Below are 19,821 nucleotides of genomic sequence, written 5' to 3' on the forward strand. Positions count from 1 at the left end.
CTCACACTGCAGGACCTCGTCCCTCTTCCTGCCTACGTCGTTGGTCCCAACATGTATCACGACTTCTGGTTGCTTTCCCTCTCGTACCAGGATGTTGTGCACCCGGTCAGAGACATCCCGGACTCTGGCACCCGGGAGGAAACAAACCATGCGGGTGTCCTTCTCACGTCCACAAAATCTCCTGTCTGCTCCCCTGACTAGAGTCTCCTATGACGACGGCTCTCCTCTTCTCCATTCCACCCTTCTGCACCACAGGGTCAGACTCAGTGCTGGAGGCCCTGCCACCATGGCTCACACCTGGTCGGTCGTCCCCGCCAACAGTATCCAGGACGGTAAACTTATTATTCAGGGGAATGGCTACAGGGGTGCTCTGCACTACCTGTCTGCTCACCTTCGCTTTCCCCCCTCTGACTGTCACCCAACGACCTGCTTCTGACAGCCTAGGTGTGACTACCTCCCTGTAGCTCTCATCTATGACTGACTCATTCTCCCTTATGAGTCGAAGGTCATCCAGCTGCTGCTCCAGATTCCTTACACGGTCTTCCAGATCACCCAGCCATATACACTTCTGGCAGATGTGACTATGCGGGAGAGGGGCGTTCCCCCAAAACTGCCACATCTTATGCAAACAATAAAAGCAAGCAACAGCACTCAGAGTGAAAGTGAGTCCAGAGACAAAGCCCAGAGTAGCTGCAAACTCAGTTCAGCACCAGCACAGCAAAATGTCGTGGAGCTCACAGGCATGAAGCCTGGAGCAGATCCATAGACTCAGCAGTGCAGAGAGCAGAGTAAATGTCCCAGAGCAGTGAGCAAAACAGATGTTAATGGCAGCATGAAGCCTTAGGAGAGGAATGACTGTATTCCTTACATTGCATTAAATCTGTTCTAGAATAAAACAGGTCATGCTCATAGATAGGCACATGAATAGAAACATAGAAACCTACAGCATATTACAGGCCCTTCGGCCCACAATGTTGTGCTGACCATGTAACCTTCTCTAGAATTTCCCTACCACATTGCCCTTTATTTTTCTGAGCTCCATGTACCTATCTAAGAGTCTCTTAAAAGACCCTATTGTATTCACCTCTACCACCTTTGCTGGCAGTGCTCTCCACGTACCTACCACTCTGTGTGAAAAACTTACCCTGACATCCCCTCTGTACCTACTTCTAAGCACCTTAAAACTATGCCCCCTCAGCCCTGGGGAAAAAGCCTCTGACTATCCACACGATCAATGCCTCTCATCATCTTATACACCTCTATCATGTCACCTCTCATCCTCCACCGCTCTAAGGAGAAAAGGCACACTCTCCACTCCAGGCAACATCATTGTAAATCTCCTCTGCACTCTCTCTATAGTATCCACAACCTTCCTGTAGTGAGGTGACCAGAACAGAACACACTACTCCCTCACTAAAGTCTTATATTGCTGTAAAATTACCTCACGGCTCAGGAACTCAGTCCCACAGTTGAAGAAGCCCAACACACCATACGACTTCTTAACAACACTGTCAACCTGCACAGCAACTTTGAGCGTCCTATTGACACGGACCCCAAGATCTCACTGTTCCTCCACACTGCCAAGAGTCTTACCAATAATATTATACTCTGTCTTCAAATTTGACCTACCGAAATGATCCACCACACTTATCCGGGTTGAAGTCCATCTGCCACTCCTCAGCCCAGTTCTGCATCCTATTGATGTTGCACTGTAGCCTCTGACAGTCCTCCACACTATCCACATATGTGAGAAAATGGAGGGATATGGACATTGTGTAGGCATTTTCTTAAGTCCCTCACCCCTACTGGGACATAGACCACTAACAGCAACTCACCAGAGTTCTCTGTCCTGGGCCAGTCTTTCAAGTTGTTCCCAGGTGTATTCCATCTTCAAACATCCCTCCTCTCCCAGGGATGAGGTCTTTGGAGTTTCTTTTGGTGTGTCTGTAGCGCTGGGTTTTCACGGGATGGGGTTGCAAGCCCCCCCTGGCCAAACCTCCTCCTTTTGTCGCCAGACTGGGGATGGTCCATGGGGGAGCTGATTGTGTACACATATTTAGTTGACCATTTGATTACTAATATATTTGGTTCGAGACAACATTCTGGGCTGAAGGGACTGCCCTTGTGCTGTGCTGTGCTGTTCTGTGCAAGTTCTATTGGTACACCCTATCGTCGTTATATGCGTCTTCAGACAATACGGATTCACAGTTATGAGAGGAACCTATTTCTACCAACGTCTCGTTATATGCGTCCAAAACTCAGTTATGCGAGGAGCACTGCCTTCCCGCCAATACAAGTCACGTGCGCACGCTTCACAGTCTCACTGTTGGGATGAAAAGCACCGCTTTCCCGCCAATACAAGTCAGGTGCGCGCGCCTCACAATCTCACTCCCGCCGTTCTCGCATTGGTTTTTGCAAGGTGTGGATGCGCGATCTTAAACTTTTGTTGGTTTTACCTACGGTGCAGTGATTTTGTGCTCGAAATATTTAACTATGCTTCCTAAGCATCCGATGTCATGTCCTGTGCCATCAGCCGAGCGGCAGAGAACTGCTTTAACACTTGGAAAAACAGTTGGAAATTATAAACAGCGCGGCATCAGCTGAAGGTAACACAGCTCTGGGACGCTACTGCCGGGAACAGAATCTTGCCTTTAAAGTTCTTTTGTTGCTTGACAATGCGCCAGCCCATCCTAAACATTTGGACAGCATTCATCCTAACATAACAGTGCGTTTCCTGCCGTCTAACACAACATCGCTGATTCAACCACTCGACCAAATTGTGATCCACATTCAAGGCATACGTTTTTTTTTTACGGCGAACTATCTCTCAGATGCTGCAAGCAACAGACGATTTTGAAAATCCCAGGAGTTTACCAACGGTGAGGGAATGGTGGAAGTCGGAACACTTGGCACAAATGGTGATGGACATGGACCCAAGTTTAGAACGGAGTCAGCATTTCAGTCGTTCCTTGCCGTCAACCCTTCTTCCCTACAAGCAAATTTATGCTAAGAAACAAAATGCTGACAAGCAAATAACCCTTACCACTTTATTCAAATCCCTGTAATCTTCTGCTGCCGGCAGTTCTAAGAGTTCTGTGAGTCTTCCTTCACCCCTTGCTGTGCTTGATATGATCCTGACGACCACAACCATCCACTTTATCCCCGTGTAAAGCTGCCCGACACCACAACAACCACTCATCTCCCGGAGTGAACACACCTGCCACTGTTGGTGAGTACTGTACACCAGAGAATGTTAACTTTCTATGATCTATTACATTGAATATTACCTTAAATTGATTAAATATAATACAAATGTTGTCTTGTAGTACTGCTTTTGTGTCGTATTGGTATGAAAATGTGCATAAATTACAGATAAAACATATTTAGGAAGCCCTCTGGAACACATCCCTATTTTCTCCATTTAAATAATTATTCACATTATGCGATCTACATTACGAGTCAACTTCGAGGAACGTATCCCTCGCATATAACGAGGATAGGGTGTACTTAAACACAAAATACTCTGTAGATGCTGGGGTCAAAGCAACACCCACAACACGCTGGAGGAACTCAGCAGGTCGGGCAGCATCTGTGGAAATGATCAGTCTACGTTTCGGGCCAGAACCCTTCGTCAGGACTGAAGAGGGAAGGGGCAGAGGCCCTATAAAGAAGGTGGGGGGAGGGTGGGAAGGAGAAGGCTGGTAGGTTCCAGGTGAAAAACCAGTAAGGGGAAAGATAAAGAGGTGGGGGAGGGGAAGCAGGGAGGTGATAGACAGGGAAGGTGAAGGAGGAAAAGGGGAAAACACAATGGGTAGTAGAAGGAGGCAGAACCATGAGGGAGGTGATAGGCAGCTGGGGGAGGGGGCAGAGTGACATAGAGATAGGGGAAGGGAGGGGGAGGGAATTACCGTAAGTTGGAGAATTCGATGTTCATACCAAGGGGCTGGAGACTACCCAGATGGTATATGAGGTGTTGCTCCTCCAACCTGAGTTTAGCCTCATCATGGCAGTAGAGAAGGCCATGTATGGACATATCCGAACGGTCCACACGTCCCTCCCCACGGATCTCCCACCTGGCACTTATCCCTGTTAAGCATAAGTGCTACACCTGTCCCTACACCTCCTCTCTTGCCACCATTCAGGGCCCCAAACAGTTCTTCCAGGTGAGGCAACACTTCACTTGTGAGTCTGTTGGGGTCATCTATTGCATCCGGTGCTCCCGGTGCGGCCTCCTCTACATCGGTGAAACCTGACACAGATTGGGGGACCGCTTCGTCGACCTCCTCCGCTCTGTCCGCCAAAACAGACAGGATCTCCCGGTAGCCACCCACTTCAACTCTGCTTCCCACTCCCATTCAGATATGTCCATACATGGCCTCCTCTACTGACATGATGAGGCTAAACTCAGGTTGGAGGAGCAACACCTCATATACTGTTTAGGTAGTCTCCAGCCCCTTGGTATGAACATAGAATTCTCCAACTTCCGGTAATTCCCTCCCCCTCCCTTCCCCTATCCCTATGTCACTCTGCCCCCTCCCCCAGCTGCCTATCACCTCCCTCATGGTTCCGCCTCCTTCTATTATCCATTGTGTTTTCCCCTTTTCCTTCTTCACCTTCCCTGTCTATCACCTCCCTGTCTCCCCTCCCCCACCCCTTTATCTTTCCCCTTACTGGTTTTTCACCTGGACCCTACCAGCCTTCTCCTTCCCACCCTCCCCCCACCTTCTTTATAGGGCCTCTGCCCCTTCCCTCTACAGTCCTGATGAAAGGTTCCGGCCCGAAACGTTGACTGATCATTTCCACAGATGCTGCCCGACCTGAGTTCCTCCAGCGTGTTGTGAGTGTTTCTATTGGTACTTACCTGGTAAAACATGAACATGCTGATGCCCATCCATATGAAGAGGTAAATGGCCGGTCAGTTCACAGAATAGATCCACTTGACCTCTGAGCTCCTTATCTACCTGGCAAGGAAACACAAAAAGGAAGGCCAGATGAATGGCTTGCACCAGGTTGATTGAGGAACCATCCGTTTGGACCAGCGAGTCAAACTGAGGGTGTGATCTAAGAGCAAGATGCAGGTGAATTTTACAAACACACATGCAGTGTATGTGGGGGGAATTGTAGGCACCATGTCTGGTATTTTCACCCCTGGTTAAAATTGATGAAGACTGTCAGAGGTAAAGTTGCTCCTTATTGGTACTGAAATGGAGGCACATGAAGCTGAAGCCACGAGAGATTAAGCCATTTGGCCCATTCCATCATGGCTGGTTTATTATCCCGCTCAACCCAATTATCCTGCTTTCTCCCTATAACCTTTGACACTGACTAATCAAGAACCTATCAACCTCCACCTTAAATATACCCAAAGGTTTGGCCTGCACAGCCACCTGTGGCAACGAATTCCATTCTCTGCCTAATGAAATTTTTCCTCATCTGTTCTAAATGGATGTCCCTCTATTCTGAGGCTGTCCCCACTGGTCTTGGACTCCACTATAGGAAACATCCTCTCCACTTACATTCTATCTAGGTCTTTCAATGAGATTTCCCCCTTGTTCTTCTAAACTCCAGCAAGTACCGGCCCAGAGCTATCAAATACTCCATGTTAACCCTTTCATTCTTGGGATCATTCTCATGAACCTCTTCTGGACCCTCTCCAACGCCAGCGCATCTTTTCTTGAATAAGGGACCCAAAACTGCTCACAATACTCAAACTGCAGTCTGATCAATGCCTTATCAAGCCTCAGCATTACATCCCTGCTCTTATATTCCAGTTCTGCCAGAGTTAATACTAATATTACCACTGATCCAAATTGTAAGTTAACCTTTAGTGAATTCTACACAAGGATTCATTACCTTTCTGACATGTCTTTTCTATCTCCTGCTATAATTTGTAGTCCACATCTTTGTTACTGTTCGGCAGCCTGTATACAACTCCCAGAGTCTTTTTACACTTGCAGTTTCTTAACTCACAAGGATTCCACATTTTTCCAATCCTATGTCATACCTCTTCAAGGATTTACTTTCATTTCTTACCAACAGAGCCATCCCACCCTCTCTGCCTACCTGCCTGTCCTTTTAATACAACGTGTATCCTTTAAGCTCGCAGCTATGAACTTCTTTCAGCCATGATTCAGTGAGGCCTACAAAGTCAAACCTGCCAATCTGTAACTGTGCTACAAGATCATCTACATTATTCTATGTATTGTGTGAATTCAAATATTACACCTTCGTCCTGAATTTTGAATTTGACTGCCTGTTACACTTTAACTCATCCCAATTTTGCCTATCATCTTCCTCACAGTTTCACTACACTACGCATTAACTTGTATACTATCCACATGCCTTTTACATGTTGTTAATGTACCTGCCTCGACCAATACCTCTGGCAGTTCATTCCATATACTGAACACCCTCTCCATGTAAAGTTTGTCTCTCAGGTTCAGGATGAGAGGGATGAGACTGAGTAGGAACCTACTGCACCGTGCACATATACATATAGCGAGGGTGCTCAAGAGTTGCACAGCGTCGTACTTGTCAACATGGAGCAGAGAGGGAGTTTGTAAATTGATGGGAGCAAAAGATGCTTGGAATGTTCAGGGTGGAGTGCCGTGGGACAGATGGCAGAGAGAGAGTACCAGGGGCAGGGGTGGAGGCATTTCTGTGGGTGCAAACACACCCAACCCTGTGATACTAGGCAAGATCATTTGATTCTGAACAATTGGTTTATTGATCATTACAGAATGTCTGTCTGATGCTTCCTGCTCCCTCCCCTCTCCCTTCCCCTTTTCCCAACCATGATTCCCCTCTCTCTGTCCCCTTCCCACTCTCAGTCCACAATAGACATCCATATCAGAATCAGGTTTATCATCATTCACACATCATGAAATTTGTTTTTTGTGCTAGCAGTAAAGTGCAATACATAAAATTGCAACAGTACTGTGCTTTGCAAAAGTACTGAAAGTAGAGAGCCCTAGAAGGACTTAAGACAGATTCGGAGAGCGGGCAAAGAAGTGGCAGATGGAACATAGTGTCGGGAAGTGTACACATGGACTCTTGTAGAAGAAATAAAAGAGTAGACCATTTTCTAAATGGAGAGAAAATTCAAAAGTCTGAGGTGCAAAGAGATTTAGGAGTCCTCATGCAGGATTCCCAAAAGGTTACTTTGCAGGTCATGTCTGGGGTGAGCATTCATTTCGAGGGGACAAGGATGTAATGTTGAGGCTTTATAAAACACTGGTGAGGCCTCATTTGGAGTATTCAGAGCAGTTTTGGGCTCCTTATCTAAGAAATTATGTGCTGACATTGGTGAAATTCAAAGGATGTTCACGAAAATGATTCTGGATTAAAAGGCTCATCATATGAAGAGCATTTGATGATTCTGGGCCTCTTAATCACTGGAATTCAGAAGAATGAGGGGTGACCTCATTGAAACCTATCGAATATTGAAAGACATTGATAGAGCGGATGTGGAGAAGATGTTTCTTATGATGGGGGAGTCTAAGACCAGAGGACGCAGCCTCCAAATAGAGGAGCGTCCTTTTAGAATGGAGATGAGGAGGAATTTCTTTAGCCAGAGAGTGGTGAATCTGCGGAACCCTGTCATAGGTGACCGTAAGGGCCAAGTCATTGGGTGTATTTAAGGCAGAGATTGGGTAAATTCTTGATTAATCAGGGCATGAAGGGATACAGGGAGAAGGCAGGAATTTCTAGTCCTCTCAAAATAAATGCTAACATCACACTCACCCTCCTCAGCACAAACTCAACCCGCAGATTAACTCCCAAGTCCCTTTGTGCCTCAGGTTTTTAAATTTTCTCTCCATTAAGGAAGTGGTCTACAATTATTTCTTCCACTACAATGCATGACCATACGCTTCCCAACACCATATTCCATCTGCCATTTCTTTGCCCATTCTCCTAATCTGTTTAAGTCCTTCTGTAGCCTCTCTACTCACAGTACTTTTGCATGGATCAACCATGATAAAATGGTGGAGCAGATACGATGGACCAAATGGCCTAATTCTGCTCCTATATTGTAAAAGTAGGATGGATAGATAGGCACATTCACACACACACACCTAAGACTTTTGCATAGTTCTGTATGTCCTCCAGCTCTCAATTCCCCAACTCTGGGGAATAAAGACTATGTATTCACCCCATGATTTTATATACCTCTGTAAGATCACCCCTCATAATCCTGCACACCAGTAAAAATGAGATCCAGCCACTCTCCATTACTCAGTCCCTTGAGTCGCACCAACCTCCTCGAAAATCTCTTCTCCTCTACTTTCAGCTTAGTGGCAATTTTCCTATAGCAAGGTGACCAAAACTGAACACAGTATTCCAAATGGGGCCTCACCAAAGTCTTGTATGGCATAAAGAGGAACTCCAAGAAACTAATATTAGAACATAGAACATAGAATAGTACAGCACATTACAGGCCCTTCGGCCCACAAAGTTGTGCCGACCCTCAAACCCTGCCTCCCATGCAACCACTCACCTTAATTTCCTCCATATACCTGTCTAGTAGTCTCTTAAACTTCACTAGTGTATCTGCCTCCACTACTGACTCAGGCAGTGCATTCCACACACCAACCACTCTTTGAGTGAAAAAACCTTCCTCTAATACCCCCCTTGACCTTCCCACCCCTTACCTTAAAGCCATGTCCTCTTGTATTGAGCAGTGGTGCCCTGGGGAAGAGGCACTGGCTATCCACTCTATCTATTCCTCTTATTATCTTGTACACCTCTATCATGTCTCCTCTCATCCTCCTTCTCTCCAGAGAGTAAAGCTCTAGCTCCCTTAATCTCTGATCATAATACATACTCTCTAAACCAAGCAGCATCCTGGCAAATCTCCTCTGTACCCTTTCCAATGCTTCCACATCCTTCCTATGGTGAGGCGACCAGAACTGGACACAGTACTCCAAGTGTGGCCTAACCAGAGTTTTATAGAGCTGCATCATTACATCGCGACTCTTAAACTCTATCCCTCGACTTATGAAAGCTAACACCCCATAAGCTTTCTTATCTACCCTATCTACTTGTGAGGCAACCTTCAGGGATCTGTGGACATGTACCCCCAGATCCCTCTGCTCCTCCACATTACCAAGTATCCTGCCATTTACTTTGTACTCTGCCTTGGAGTTTGTCTTTCCAAAGTGTACCACCTCACATTTCTCTGGGTTGAACTCCACCTGCCACTTCTCAGCCCACCTTTGCATCCTATCAATGTCTCTCTGCAATTTTCGACAATCCTCTAAACTATCTACAACACCACCAACCTTTGTGTCATCTGCAAGCTTGCCAGCCCACCCTTCTACCCCCATATCCAGGTCATTAATAAAAATCACGAAAAGTAGAGGTCCCAGAACAGATCCTTGTGGGACACCACTAGTCACAATCCTCCAATCTGAATGTACTCCCTCCACCACAACCCTCTGCCTTCTGCAAGCCAATTCTGAATCCACCTGGCCAAACTTCCTTGGATCCTATGTCTTCTGACTTTCTGAATAAGCTTACCATGTGGAACCTTGTCAAATGCCTTACTAAAATCCATATAGATCACATCCACTGCGTTACCCTCATCTATATGCCTGGTCACCTCCTCAAAGAACTCTATCAGGCTTGTTAGACACGATCTGCCGTTCACAAAGCCATGCTGACTGTCCTTGATCAGACCATGATTCTGTAAATGCCCATAGATCCTATCTCTAAGAATCTGGAGTCTGGAATCCTTTCCAACAGCTTTCCCACCACAGACGTAAGGCTCACTGGTCTATAATACCCGGACTATTCCCTTCTACCTTTTTTGAAAAAGGGGACAACATTCGCCTCCCTCCAATCCTCCGGTACCATTCCCGTGGATAACGAGGACATAAAGATCCTAGCCAGAGGCTCAGCAATCTCTTCCCTTACCTCATGGAGCAGCCTGGGGAATATTCCATCAGGCCCCAGGGGATTTATCCGTCCTAATGTATTTTAACAACTCCAACACCTCCTCTCCCTTCATATCAATATGCTCCAGAACATCAACCTCACTCATGTTGTCCTCATCATCAAGTTCCCTCTCATTGGTGAATACCGAAGAGAAGTATTCATTGAGGACCTCACTCACTTGCACAGCCTCCAGGCACATCTTCCCACCTTTATCTCTAATCGGTCCTATCTTCACTATTGTCATCCTTTTGTTCTTCACATAATTGAAGAATGCCTTGGGGTTTTCCTTTACCCTACTCGCCAAGGCCTTCTCATGCCCCCTTCTTGCTTTTCTCAGCCCCTTCTTAAGCTCCTTTCTTGCTTCCCTATATTCCTCAATAGACCCATCTGATCCTTGCTTCCTAAACCTCATGTGTGCTGCCTTCTTCCTCCTGACTAGATTTTCCACCTCACTAGTCACCCATGGTTCCTTCACCCCACCATTCTTTATCTTCCTCACCGAGACAAACTTATCCCTTACATCGCACAAGAGATCTCTAAACATCGACCACACGTCCATAGTACATTTCCCTGGAAAAACTTCATCCCAATTCACACCCGTAAGTTCTAGCCTTATATTATATAGTAATATTAATATACAATATTATATTATATTAGCAATAAAAGTGGTTCAATGAATCCCAGTGAGTGAGTGACTACTCTAGAGCGTTATCATCATCATCATGTGCCGTGTCGTATGACATCATCATTATGTGCCATGTCATATGACGTGGACGATCATCGTTTATCCATCAGTGTGATTGTTCCTGGAAATTTTTTCTAGACGTGGTTTGCCATTGCCTTCTTCTGGGGAATGTCTTTACCAGACAGGTGACCCCAGCCATTATCAATACTCTTCAGAGATTATCTGCCTGGAGTCAGTGGTCACATAACCAGGACTTGTGATATGCACCAGCTGCTTATATGACCATCCACCACCTCCTCCTGTGGCTACATGTGACCTTGATCAGGAGCTAAGCAGGTGCTACATTTTGCCCAAGGGTGACCTGCAGGCTAGTGGAGGGAAGGAGTGCCTTACACCTCCTTTGGTAGAGACACATCTCCATCTCACATCTTCCAAAATTCCATAATTTCCAGAAAACGCACTGTGGATTTAGTATGTAAGAAGCGAGAGAGAGAGTTACTGACTGTTTAGCCTAACATCAGTGGTGGGGAAGACACAGGAATCAGAGAGTCATAGAGTGCAGAACCACATGAAGGCAAACAGACCAGCTTAAAAAGAATATCAGAAAATATTGGAAACACCCGACTGATGAGGCTGCATCCATGGAAGAGAAAAAAAAAGTTAATATTTCCACATCGAGGACTCTACATCCAAACTTGAGCCAAATCTACGTGGATCGGTCACTTTCAAGTACTCTTCATTTCATGTTCTCAGTATTTATTGCTCACTTATTTATTATTATTTTATTTGTTTTTTTTTTCTTTTTGTACTTGTACAAGTTTGTTGTCTTCTGCACACTGGTTTTTTGTCCAACTTGTGTTCGGTTTTTCATTGATTTTATTGTGTTTCTTTCTATTTACTGTGAATGCCAGCAAGAAAATAAATCTAGGGTTGTATATGGTGACATACATTACTTTGATAATAAACTTACTTTTAACCTTGAAAGGAAGGTCCTAATTGATTTATCCTCTGCTGCTCTCAGAGGACGTTTTCCAGTCCCCGACCTGAAACCTTGACTGGTCTCTCCCTCCACAGATGCCGTTTAACCATCTGAATCCTTCCAGGAATTCTGCTTTAGGTGAGGAGAAACATCCTCATTCAGAAGGTGGTGAACTGGTGGAATTCTCTAGCCCAGAGGGCTGGGGCCATTGAAATGGGCGAGTGGAAGACAATCGAGTTGCTCAATGGTGCAAATTGCGAGGTTGAATGGCCTCTCCTCTTCAAATGCTTACTGCATACCGATCAAGTGAGATGAGGATTTCTCCTAAATGATGTTTCTCTTACGATAAACTACCACACCAAACAAAACAAAGTATAAAATAGGTGGGGTGTTCGAGCCGCATTTAATCCTCCACTGTCAGGCTATGAGCAGCATCTGGAAGTTGCCTTGCAGTAAGTCACCAAGACTTCTCCCTGTCACACCAGTAACTTTCCAGCTAGACCAAACTAAGGCTCTGAACACACTGGAACATCATCACCTTAGTCAGCCACACAGCAAGTTGCCACGTAATCAACCGGGAAAATGCTGCCTCCCGTGGACACTCCCAACCCTCCCTCATTTCCCTGTTGTCCAATAACCTTCAAAGGTTCAAAGTACATTTATTGTCAGAGTATGTATGTACAATACAACCCTCAAATTCGTCTTTCCACACACAGCCACAAAACAAAGAAGCAAAAAAGGAGCAATAAAACACCGAGTATAAAACACAAAAATCGAAAGAGTCTGGGAATTTCAGATCAGTTCAGTCTAGTGCTATGCCATTCGTTACCTGCAGGCCGCCCTGATCAAAGCATTTACACAGTCAACAAAATAACCTATCACCCCAGCTCTACCTGACTAGACTGAACTAAAACAAGGTGGGGAGGGAAGGCAGGAGATTGGGGCTGAGAGAAAAGAATGAATCAGCCATGGGACTCAAAAGCAACTTCTTGGAGCTCATCCGTGGAAACAGCTTTTCTGCCTTCATGGTCCCTCTTTTTCCCTTTTTCCTTTTCAAGCTGGATGGGGTTCTGTCAAAGACCCTGACCTACAGCTGCACTCAAATCTGGATTCCCTGTGGCGATGAGACCCACACCAGGGCCTCACCAACCGGCTGTTTTCCGATATCCCAAAGGTGCAGCACAGAAGGTGAAAATGCCTTCAGGATTCCACAGCTTTGCAGCCCTGGGAATAAACTGGTGCTACCAAATGAAGTGTGGCAGGTAAAAATAGAACATTGGGGAGGGGGGGAGAGAGAGAGAGAGACAGAGACAGAAGGGGGTGAGAGAGAGAACGAGAGAAAGGGGGTGGGAGGGAGTGAGAGAAGAGCAAGAGGGGTGAGGAGGGGGGGGACGGATGGACGAGGCGGGGGACAGACAAGAGGGGGTTACAAGAGAGGGGGGGACGAGAGGGGGGAGACGAGAGGGGTGACGAGTGGGGACGGGGGGGTCGAGAGAGGGGGGGACACACTTGTCTTTGTTGGTCTCTCATCTTGCTGTGAAAGGGGGACACCTCTGTGTCCCTTTATTAGGGAGAGAGAGAACCATGGTATGTCAGATTGTCAGGTGAATGAATTTGTTGTGCTGCAGATCACGGTCTTTCTTGGGGGCTTTGTTATTGTTTGCTTGATGCGTGGGGAGAGGGTGCTGATGGGGGACGGGAGGGTTGTTGATTTGCTGCTGCTGATTGTGTGTGGGGTAAGTAGGGAATTTGGGGCTCTACCGTTTTTACTTCCGCTCATTCTTTGCAGCCTTCTTCTATTTTCATGGATGTCTGCAAAGAACAAGAATTTCAGGTTGTTTATTGTATATATTTCTCTGATATTAAATGGAACTATTGAACTATCAAAGTGGCACAGCAGAGTTGATGGGCCAAATGGCCTAATTCTGCTTCTATATTTTATGGTCTTATGGAATACTTAACCAGCTCTTTGCTTCTACAATGCCACAACCCACTTAACTAACTACCCGTAAGAGTGGTGGATGTGTGGACTCCATTGCCCCAGATGGCTCTGGAGTCACCTCACTGCGTGGGGTGACTGCAGAAGCTAGGTAGGAGGGAAAGGTCACAGAGGAGAGGGCCCAGGGGAGGCGATAGGCAGGTAAGAAGTAAGAGGCCAGAGTGGGGAACAGAAGAAGAGGGAAGGGGGATTTTATTTTTAAACTGGAAGGAGAGATCGATATTCCTGCCATCAGGCTGGAGGTTACCTGGCCACTTATCAGTTGCTGCTTTTGAAATAATTGTTGGTACTGCTTGCATGAACTATAAAACTGTACACAGGCTCCAGACACAAGAGGTGCTACAGATGCTGGAAATCTGGAGCGATACACACAATGTGTTGGCTGAGCTCAGCAGGTCAGGCAGCAACTATGGCTGGGAATAAACTGTTGATGTCTCAGGAAGGGGATGGAGTCAGACTAAGGTGGGGGAGAGGGAAAGGAAGAAGTACAAGGTGGCAGCTGATTGGTAAAACCAGGAGAAGGGGTGAAGTAAAGGGCTGGAGAAGGGGGGATCTGACAGGAGAGGACAGAAGGACATGGCAGAAAGGAACGGGGAGGAGCAGCAGAGGGGGGTGTTGTGCAGGTAAGGAGATAAGCACCATGAAGACCACTCTCACTCTACCCCACCTGCTGTTCTCAGCAATACTATGCTGGTGTATCGCAGTTTCCAACATACCCTTAGCGAGTCAGAAATGAACAATGGGAGAGGCTCACAGATTTTGGGTGGCACGTGAGTGGATCCTATTACAGCTTGAGCAACCCTGCTTCAATTCTACTGCTGTCTGTCAGGAGCTTGTACATTTGCCCCACGACCACGAGGCTTTCCTCCAGGCGCTCCAGTTTCCTCCCACATTCCAAAGACGTCACAGTTAGTAGGTTAATTTGGCTGGGTGGGCCAGTCGGTCCTGTAACCGGCGGCTGGGCTGGTAGGGCCTGACATTGTACACTATCCCAAATGATGGAAGAGTGGCCGGCAGTCCTGGTCGCTGACCCGCTGAGTCAGCTCGGGATTCCCAGATCCGTCCTGGTCACTGACCCACCGAGTCAGCTCGGGATTCCCAGCTCTGCTCAATCCCACCCAGCCCACAGGTCCCTCCATCCTCTATAAGGAGTCTGTACGTTCCTTCCAGTGGAATACATGCATTTCCTCTGGATGCTCCGGTTTCCTCCCACAGTCCAAAGACGTATCGGTTAGTAGGTTAATTGGTCATTGTAAACTGTTCCATGATTAGGCAAGGGCTAAATCAGGGATTGTTAGCAGTGTGACTTGTAGGGCAGGAAGGGCCTATTCTGCACTGTCTCTCAATGAAATAAGAAGATCGTGGCTGTGGTTTGGGGTCAGGCTGACAAAGCCATCTCGAGGTGCCCCATTCCCACCCAGAAGGTGCCAGCAACCCTACAGCAGTCAGCAACTTCATCCCACAGATCTCCCAGACACCAGGTCCCATGTAGGGCAGGAGGCTACAAGTTAAGCGCTCATAACCTGAGGGGGGACCTGTCCACTGGAACAGCATTTTACTCATTTATTTGGGACATAGCACAGTAACAGGTCCTTCTGGTCCAACGAGCGAAGCCCACCTGGTCCAGTGGAGAACGAATAAACTCCTTATAGACTACACAGAACCAAACATGAGTTGCTGGTGCTGTTATAACTGTGCTACCATTCCACCCTACAGATGAATTCTACAAGCTCTCTTCAATACTCCGCAGTTTTAAGTGTTAAGTTCGTATGCGTGTAGGAAAACTGATGCTAGAGAGGCACATCTACATGATGCAGGAAAGCAGAGAGCAGCACCATCTGGGCCATGCTGTCTCTTGCTGCAGCTGTCAGGAAGGAGGTGAACTACCTCAGCACCACGATAGTTACTACTGTCAACCATCAGGCTGTTGAACCAGCAGGGATAACTTCACTTGTCCAATGAATTGAGATGTTCCCACAACCCATGGACTCACACTCACTTTCAGGGACTCTTCATCTCATGTTCTCGATATTTATTACTTTTTTTTGTTTCTTTCTTTGTACTGTGAATGCAAGACAGTGAATCTCAGGGTTGTATATGTACTTTGATAACAAATTTACTTTGAACTTTGAAATCCTTTTAAACTTTATCCGTGTTTATTTAACAGCAATTGCAGAGTTTGTTGTGTTGAGGACAACTGTTTCTACTGAACTGTTTCGCCATCAGAATCTTTCACAGAAACAGTATAATCTCTTAAAAACAAAATGCAGGCTGGCGGGATTTCCACCCGAAGTTCTTCTGATGTCAAGTTCACATTGCTCACAAATGCCATTAACCTCTAATTAATCTCACAAAATTTGAAACAGCTCCAACCACACAGATTTCACCTATCAGCCAGCTAAGTTTGTAATTACTGATAAAATTAACAGAACACAACAATTATCTAATCAGCTCTGAAAGGCACAATTTCTAAATGTTCATGAAGAGGAATGTTTCCCATGGTATCACAGATAGCAAATCATTTCAAGTCTGCAACATTCAAAGTCTTCTTAAAAGGGAAAAAGTTAATACGCAGATTGAGATTCACTTACCATGAGAGTGGGAAGGGGACAGGGAGAGGGGAAACATGGTTGGGAGAAGAGGAAGGGAGAGGGGAGGGAGTGGAAAGCACCAGAGAGACATTCTGTAATGATCAACAACCAATTGTATGGAATTAATGACCTTGCCTGGCGTCTCAGGACTGGGTGTGTCTGCAGCCGTGGCACCCCCTGCCCCTGGCATTCCTTCTCTGCCACCTGTTCCACACCCCTCCCGTGACGCCCCACCCTCACTATTCCAAACATCTTTTGCTCCTGCTAGATTTACAAATTGCTCTCCACTCCACATTGACAAATACAGTACTGTGCAAATGTCTTAGGCACCCTAGTGATTTGTGTGTTCAGGACTTTTGCATAGAACTGAACATGAAATGGATCATTTGCATGAACAACCAACACAACCCAACATTGTACTGGGAGCAGCTACTAGTATCGCCACACATTCCAGTCCCAACCGAGCACATCCACAATGTTAGCAGAACAACAGAAAAACAAGCCATTTTCCCCACTCACCCACCCTCGTACAATTTTGACCTTCATGTGACCTTCTATCTTATTGTCTGCCTGCATTGCACTTTCTCTGTAACTGTAACACTTTATTCTGCACTATTATTCCTTCTGAGTGGATAGCATACAAAAGAAAGTTTTTCACTGGACATATGTGACAATACCTCCGAGAGAACTACAACTTCGTCGTAGTGTGACGGGATCTTGAATTATCCCTTATGAACTGTGTGTGTGTGTGTGTGTGTGTGTGTGTGTGTGTGTGAGTGTGTGAGTGAGTGAGTGAGTGAGTGAGTGAGTGAGTGAGTGAGTGAGAGAGAGAGAGAGAGGGAGAGAGAGGGAGGGAGAGAGAGGGAGAGAGAGAGAGAGAGAGAGAGAGAGAGAGAGAGAGAACAGTTTGTTGGGAATTTCTGCAAGGACACTGGCAGCTTCTAAGTTCCTACAGAGAGAGAAGGGAGGAGCTACTTGATGGACAGCTGGTGTTCAGCACAACAGTATTTAAACCAGCGTAATTGCTTGTTTCACAGGACACGCAGACATACAAGGGTGTGGTGAAGTTACCACTATCGTGTTCAGGTGCCCACGAGTGTGGGACTGAGGATCGATTCTGAGGGATTGATCTGTGATTGTTAGTGTGTGAAAGAGCGACTCTGTGGAGTCTACTAGTGTGTTTAACCCTCGCCCGGGTTGGTAGACTATCACTTGAAGATGGTGTTATTAAGTTGATCAAGTTTGGCTAACTTGGAAGTTTCAGAGGACAACGGGAAGAATCAACGGCATCGGCTTACTCGAACAACAACACCACCTCTCTTTCTCCATCACTACTCAACTCAATTTACCCCTAGGCTTGAAGAAGCTTGGTTTCTATATCAATAAAATCATTGCTAACCTGTTTGATATATCTGATTTTATATTACTGTATTGAATAATTACTAATAAATACCGTTAGTTAATAGCAATACCAGACTCCAAAGTGTTTTCTATTTCTGCTGGTTCTTTAACCTGTCACGGGGTATGTGACAGTAGGGTTTGGAGGTTTGCATGCCTCGATGACCCAGAGCGCCACATTGGCTGGGGTCAGGGTCTTGTGTGTTGGCTCTAGGTAGGGTCACCCATGCCAAACAGGTCAAAGGGTAGAGGTTAGACTAAGAGTGGCCCACTGTCAGGTTTGGGGGTTCAGCTTAGGGCTAAAACCCTGAATGGTAAAACAAAATAGTTATGGAAACAGCAATGAAGAATCCTTCTACATCTGAGTGCAATGGTATTCCTGAGTCTCCACATAGGACTTGCATGACTGACAGTAGTGAAAACCATGAGGAAGGTACTGACACAATGAAGGAAACCCTGAACACCATCAGAGACTCATTGCTGCCCTAAACGGCAGCTGTGTAACAGGCAATAAGTATGTGTGACAACAATGACATCTTCAATAATTTTTCCTTCTGCACTGAAAGTAGTTTCTCATTTACTCTCACAAAATGATTGTGTTCAAACTCTCCTCACCTTTCTCTACTTCCTCAGTGCACACACCTAAAGTACAGTAATGACTACATGCTGCACAAAAATTTACAGCTGATGTATGAAAGCACTGCACAAAGTACAGGCCAGATGTTTGCCCAAGGATAAATTTCTTCCATGGTGAAACTTCAGTAACATTTAACAATAACTCATTTCTTGTTGACTTGTGAACTATTTACTAAGAGAAACAGCCATCTGATAAGATAATAATAACACTTTATTGATCCCGATTTGGAAATTATTTCATTACAACAACTAAAAACACACTTAACTGTGTGCAGACTTAACTAATGAAGTACGGAATAATAATACAGTAATAGCGGTGGATGTTGTCTATATGGACTTCAGTAAGGCCTTTGACAAGGTTCCACATGGAAGGTTAGTTAGGAAGGTTCAATCGTTAGGCATTAATATCGAAGTAGTAAAATGGATTCAGCAGTGGCTGGATGGGAGATGCCAGAGAGTAGTGGTGGATAACGGTGTGTCAGATTGGAGGAGGGTGTGTATCGGTGTGACTCAGGGATCTGTACTGGGTCCAATGTTGTTTGTCATATATATTAATGATCTGGAATATGGGGTAGTAAATTGGATTAGTAAGTATGCAGATGATACTAAGATAGGTGGCGTTGTGGATAATGAAGTAGGTTTTCAAAGCTTGCAGAGAGATTTAGGCCAGTTAGAAGAATGGGCTGAAAGATGGCAGATGGAGTTTAATTTGAAAAATGTGAGGTGCTACACTTTGGTAGGACTAATCAAAATAGGACATACATGGTAAATGGTAGGGCATTGAAGAATGCTGTAGAACAGAGGGATCTAGGAATAATGGTGCATAGTTGTGGAATCTCACATGGATAGGGTGGTGAAGAAAGCTTTTGGTATGCTGGCCTTTATTAATCAGAGCATTGAGTATAGAAGTTGGGATGTAATGTTGAAATTGTATAAGGCATTGGTAAGGCCAAATTTGGAGTACTGTGTACAGTTCTGGTCACCGAATTATAGGAAAGATGTCAATAAAATTGAGAGAGTACAGAGGAGGTTTACTAAAATGTTGCCTGGGTTTCATCTCCTAAGTCACAGAGAAAGGTTGAACAAGTTAGGTCTTTATTCTTTGGAGCGTAGAAGGTTGAGGGGGGACTTGATAGAGGTGTTTAAAATTATGAGGGGGATTGATAAAGTTGACGTGGATAGGCTTTTTCCATTGAGAATGGGGAAGATTCATACGAGAGGCCATGAGTTGAGAGTTAAAGGGCAAAAGTTTAGGGGTAACATGAGGGGGAACTTCTTTACTCAGAGAGTGGTAGCTGTGTGGAACGAGCTTCCAGCAGAAGTGGTTGAGGCAGGTTCGATGTTGTCATTTAAGGTTAAATTGGATAGATATATGGACAGGAAAGGAATGGAGGGTTATGGGCTGAGTGCAGGTCAGTGGGACTAGGTGAGAATAAGAGTTCGGCACGGACTAGAAGGGCCAAGATGGTCTGTTTCTGTGCTGTAATTGTTATATGGTTATAATAATTTACCAATGTTCAATAATACTGTACAAAATAATAAAACAGAGACTATTGTACTATGCAACACACATAAAAGTTGCTGGTGAACGCAGCAG

General features: G+C 45.6%; 1 protein-coding gene across 1 annotated transcript in view; it reads right to left on the reverse strand.

Annotated features, from left to right (window-relative positions):
* Positions 1–19,821, reverse strand: part of ydjc (YdjC chitooligosaccharide deacetylase homolog) — a 91,113-nt gene that overhangs the window by 23,608 nt on the left and 47,684 nt on the right. Inside the window, exon 4 of the mRNA XM_072240903.1 lies at positions 4,862–4,961. Coding sequence (XP_072097004.1) covers positions 4,862–4,961 — 100 coding nt within the window. The remainder of the gene's footprint in view (positions 1–4,861; positions 4,962–19,821) is intronic.

This window comes from Mobula birostris, chromosome 22, assembly GCF_030028105.1.
Source record: "Mobula birostris isolate sMobBir1 chromosome 22, sMobBir1.hap1, whole genome shotgun sequence".
NCBI lineage: Eukaryota > Metazoa > Chordata > Chondrichthyes > Myliobatiformes > Myliobatidae > Mobula > Mobula birostris.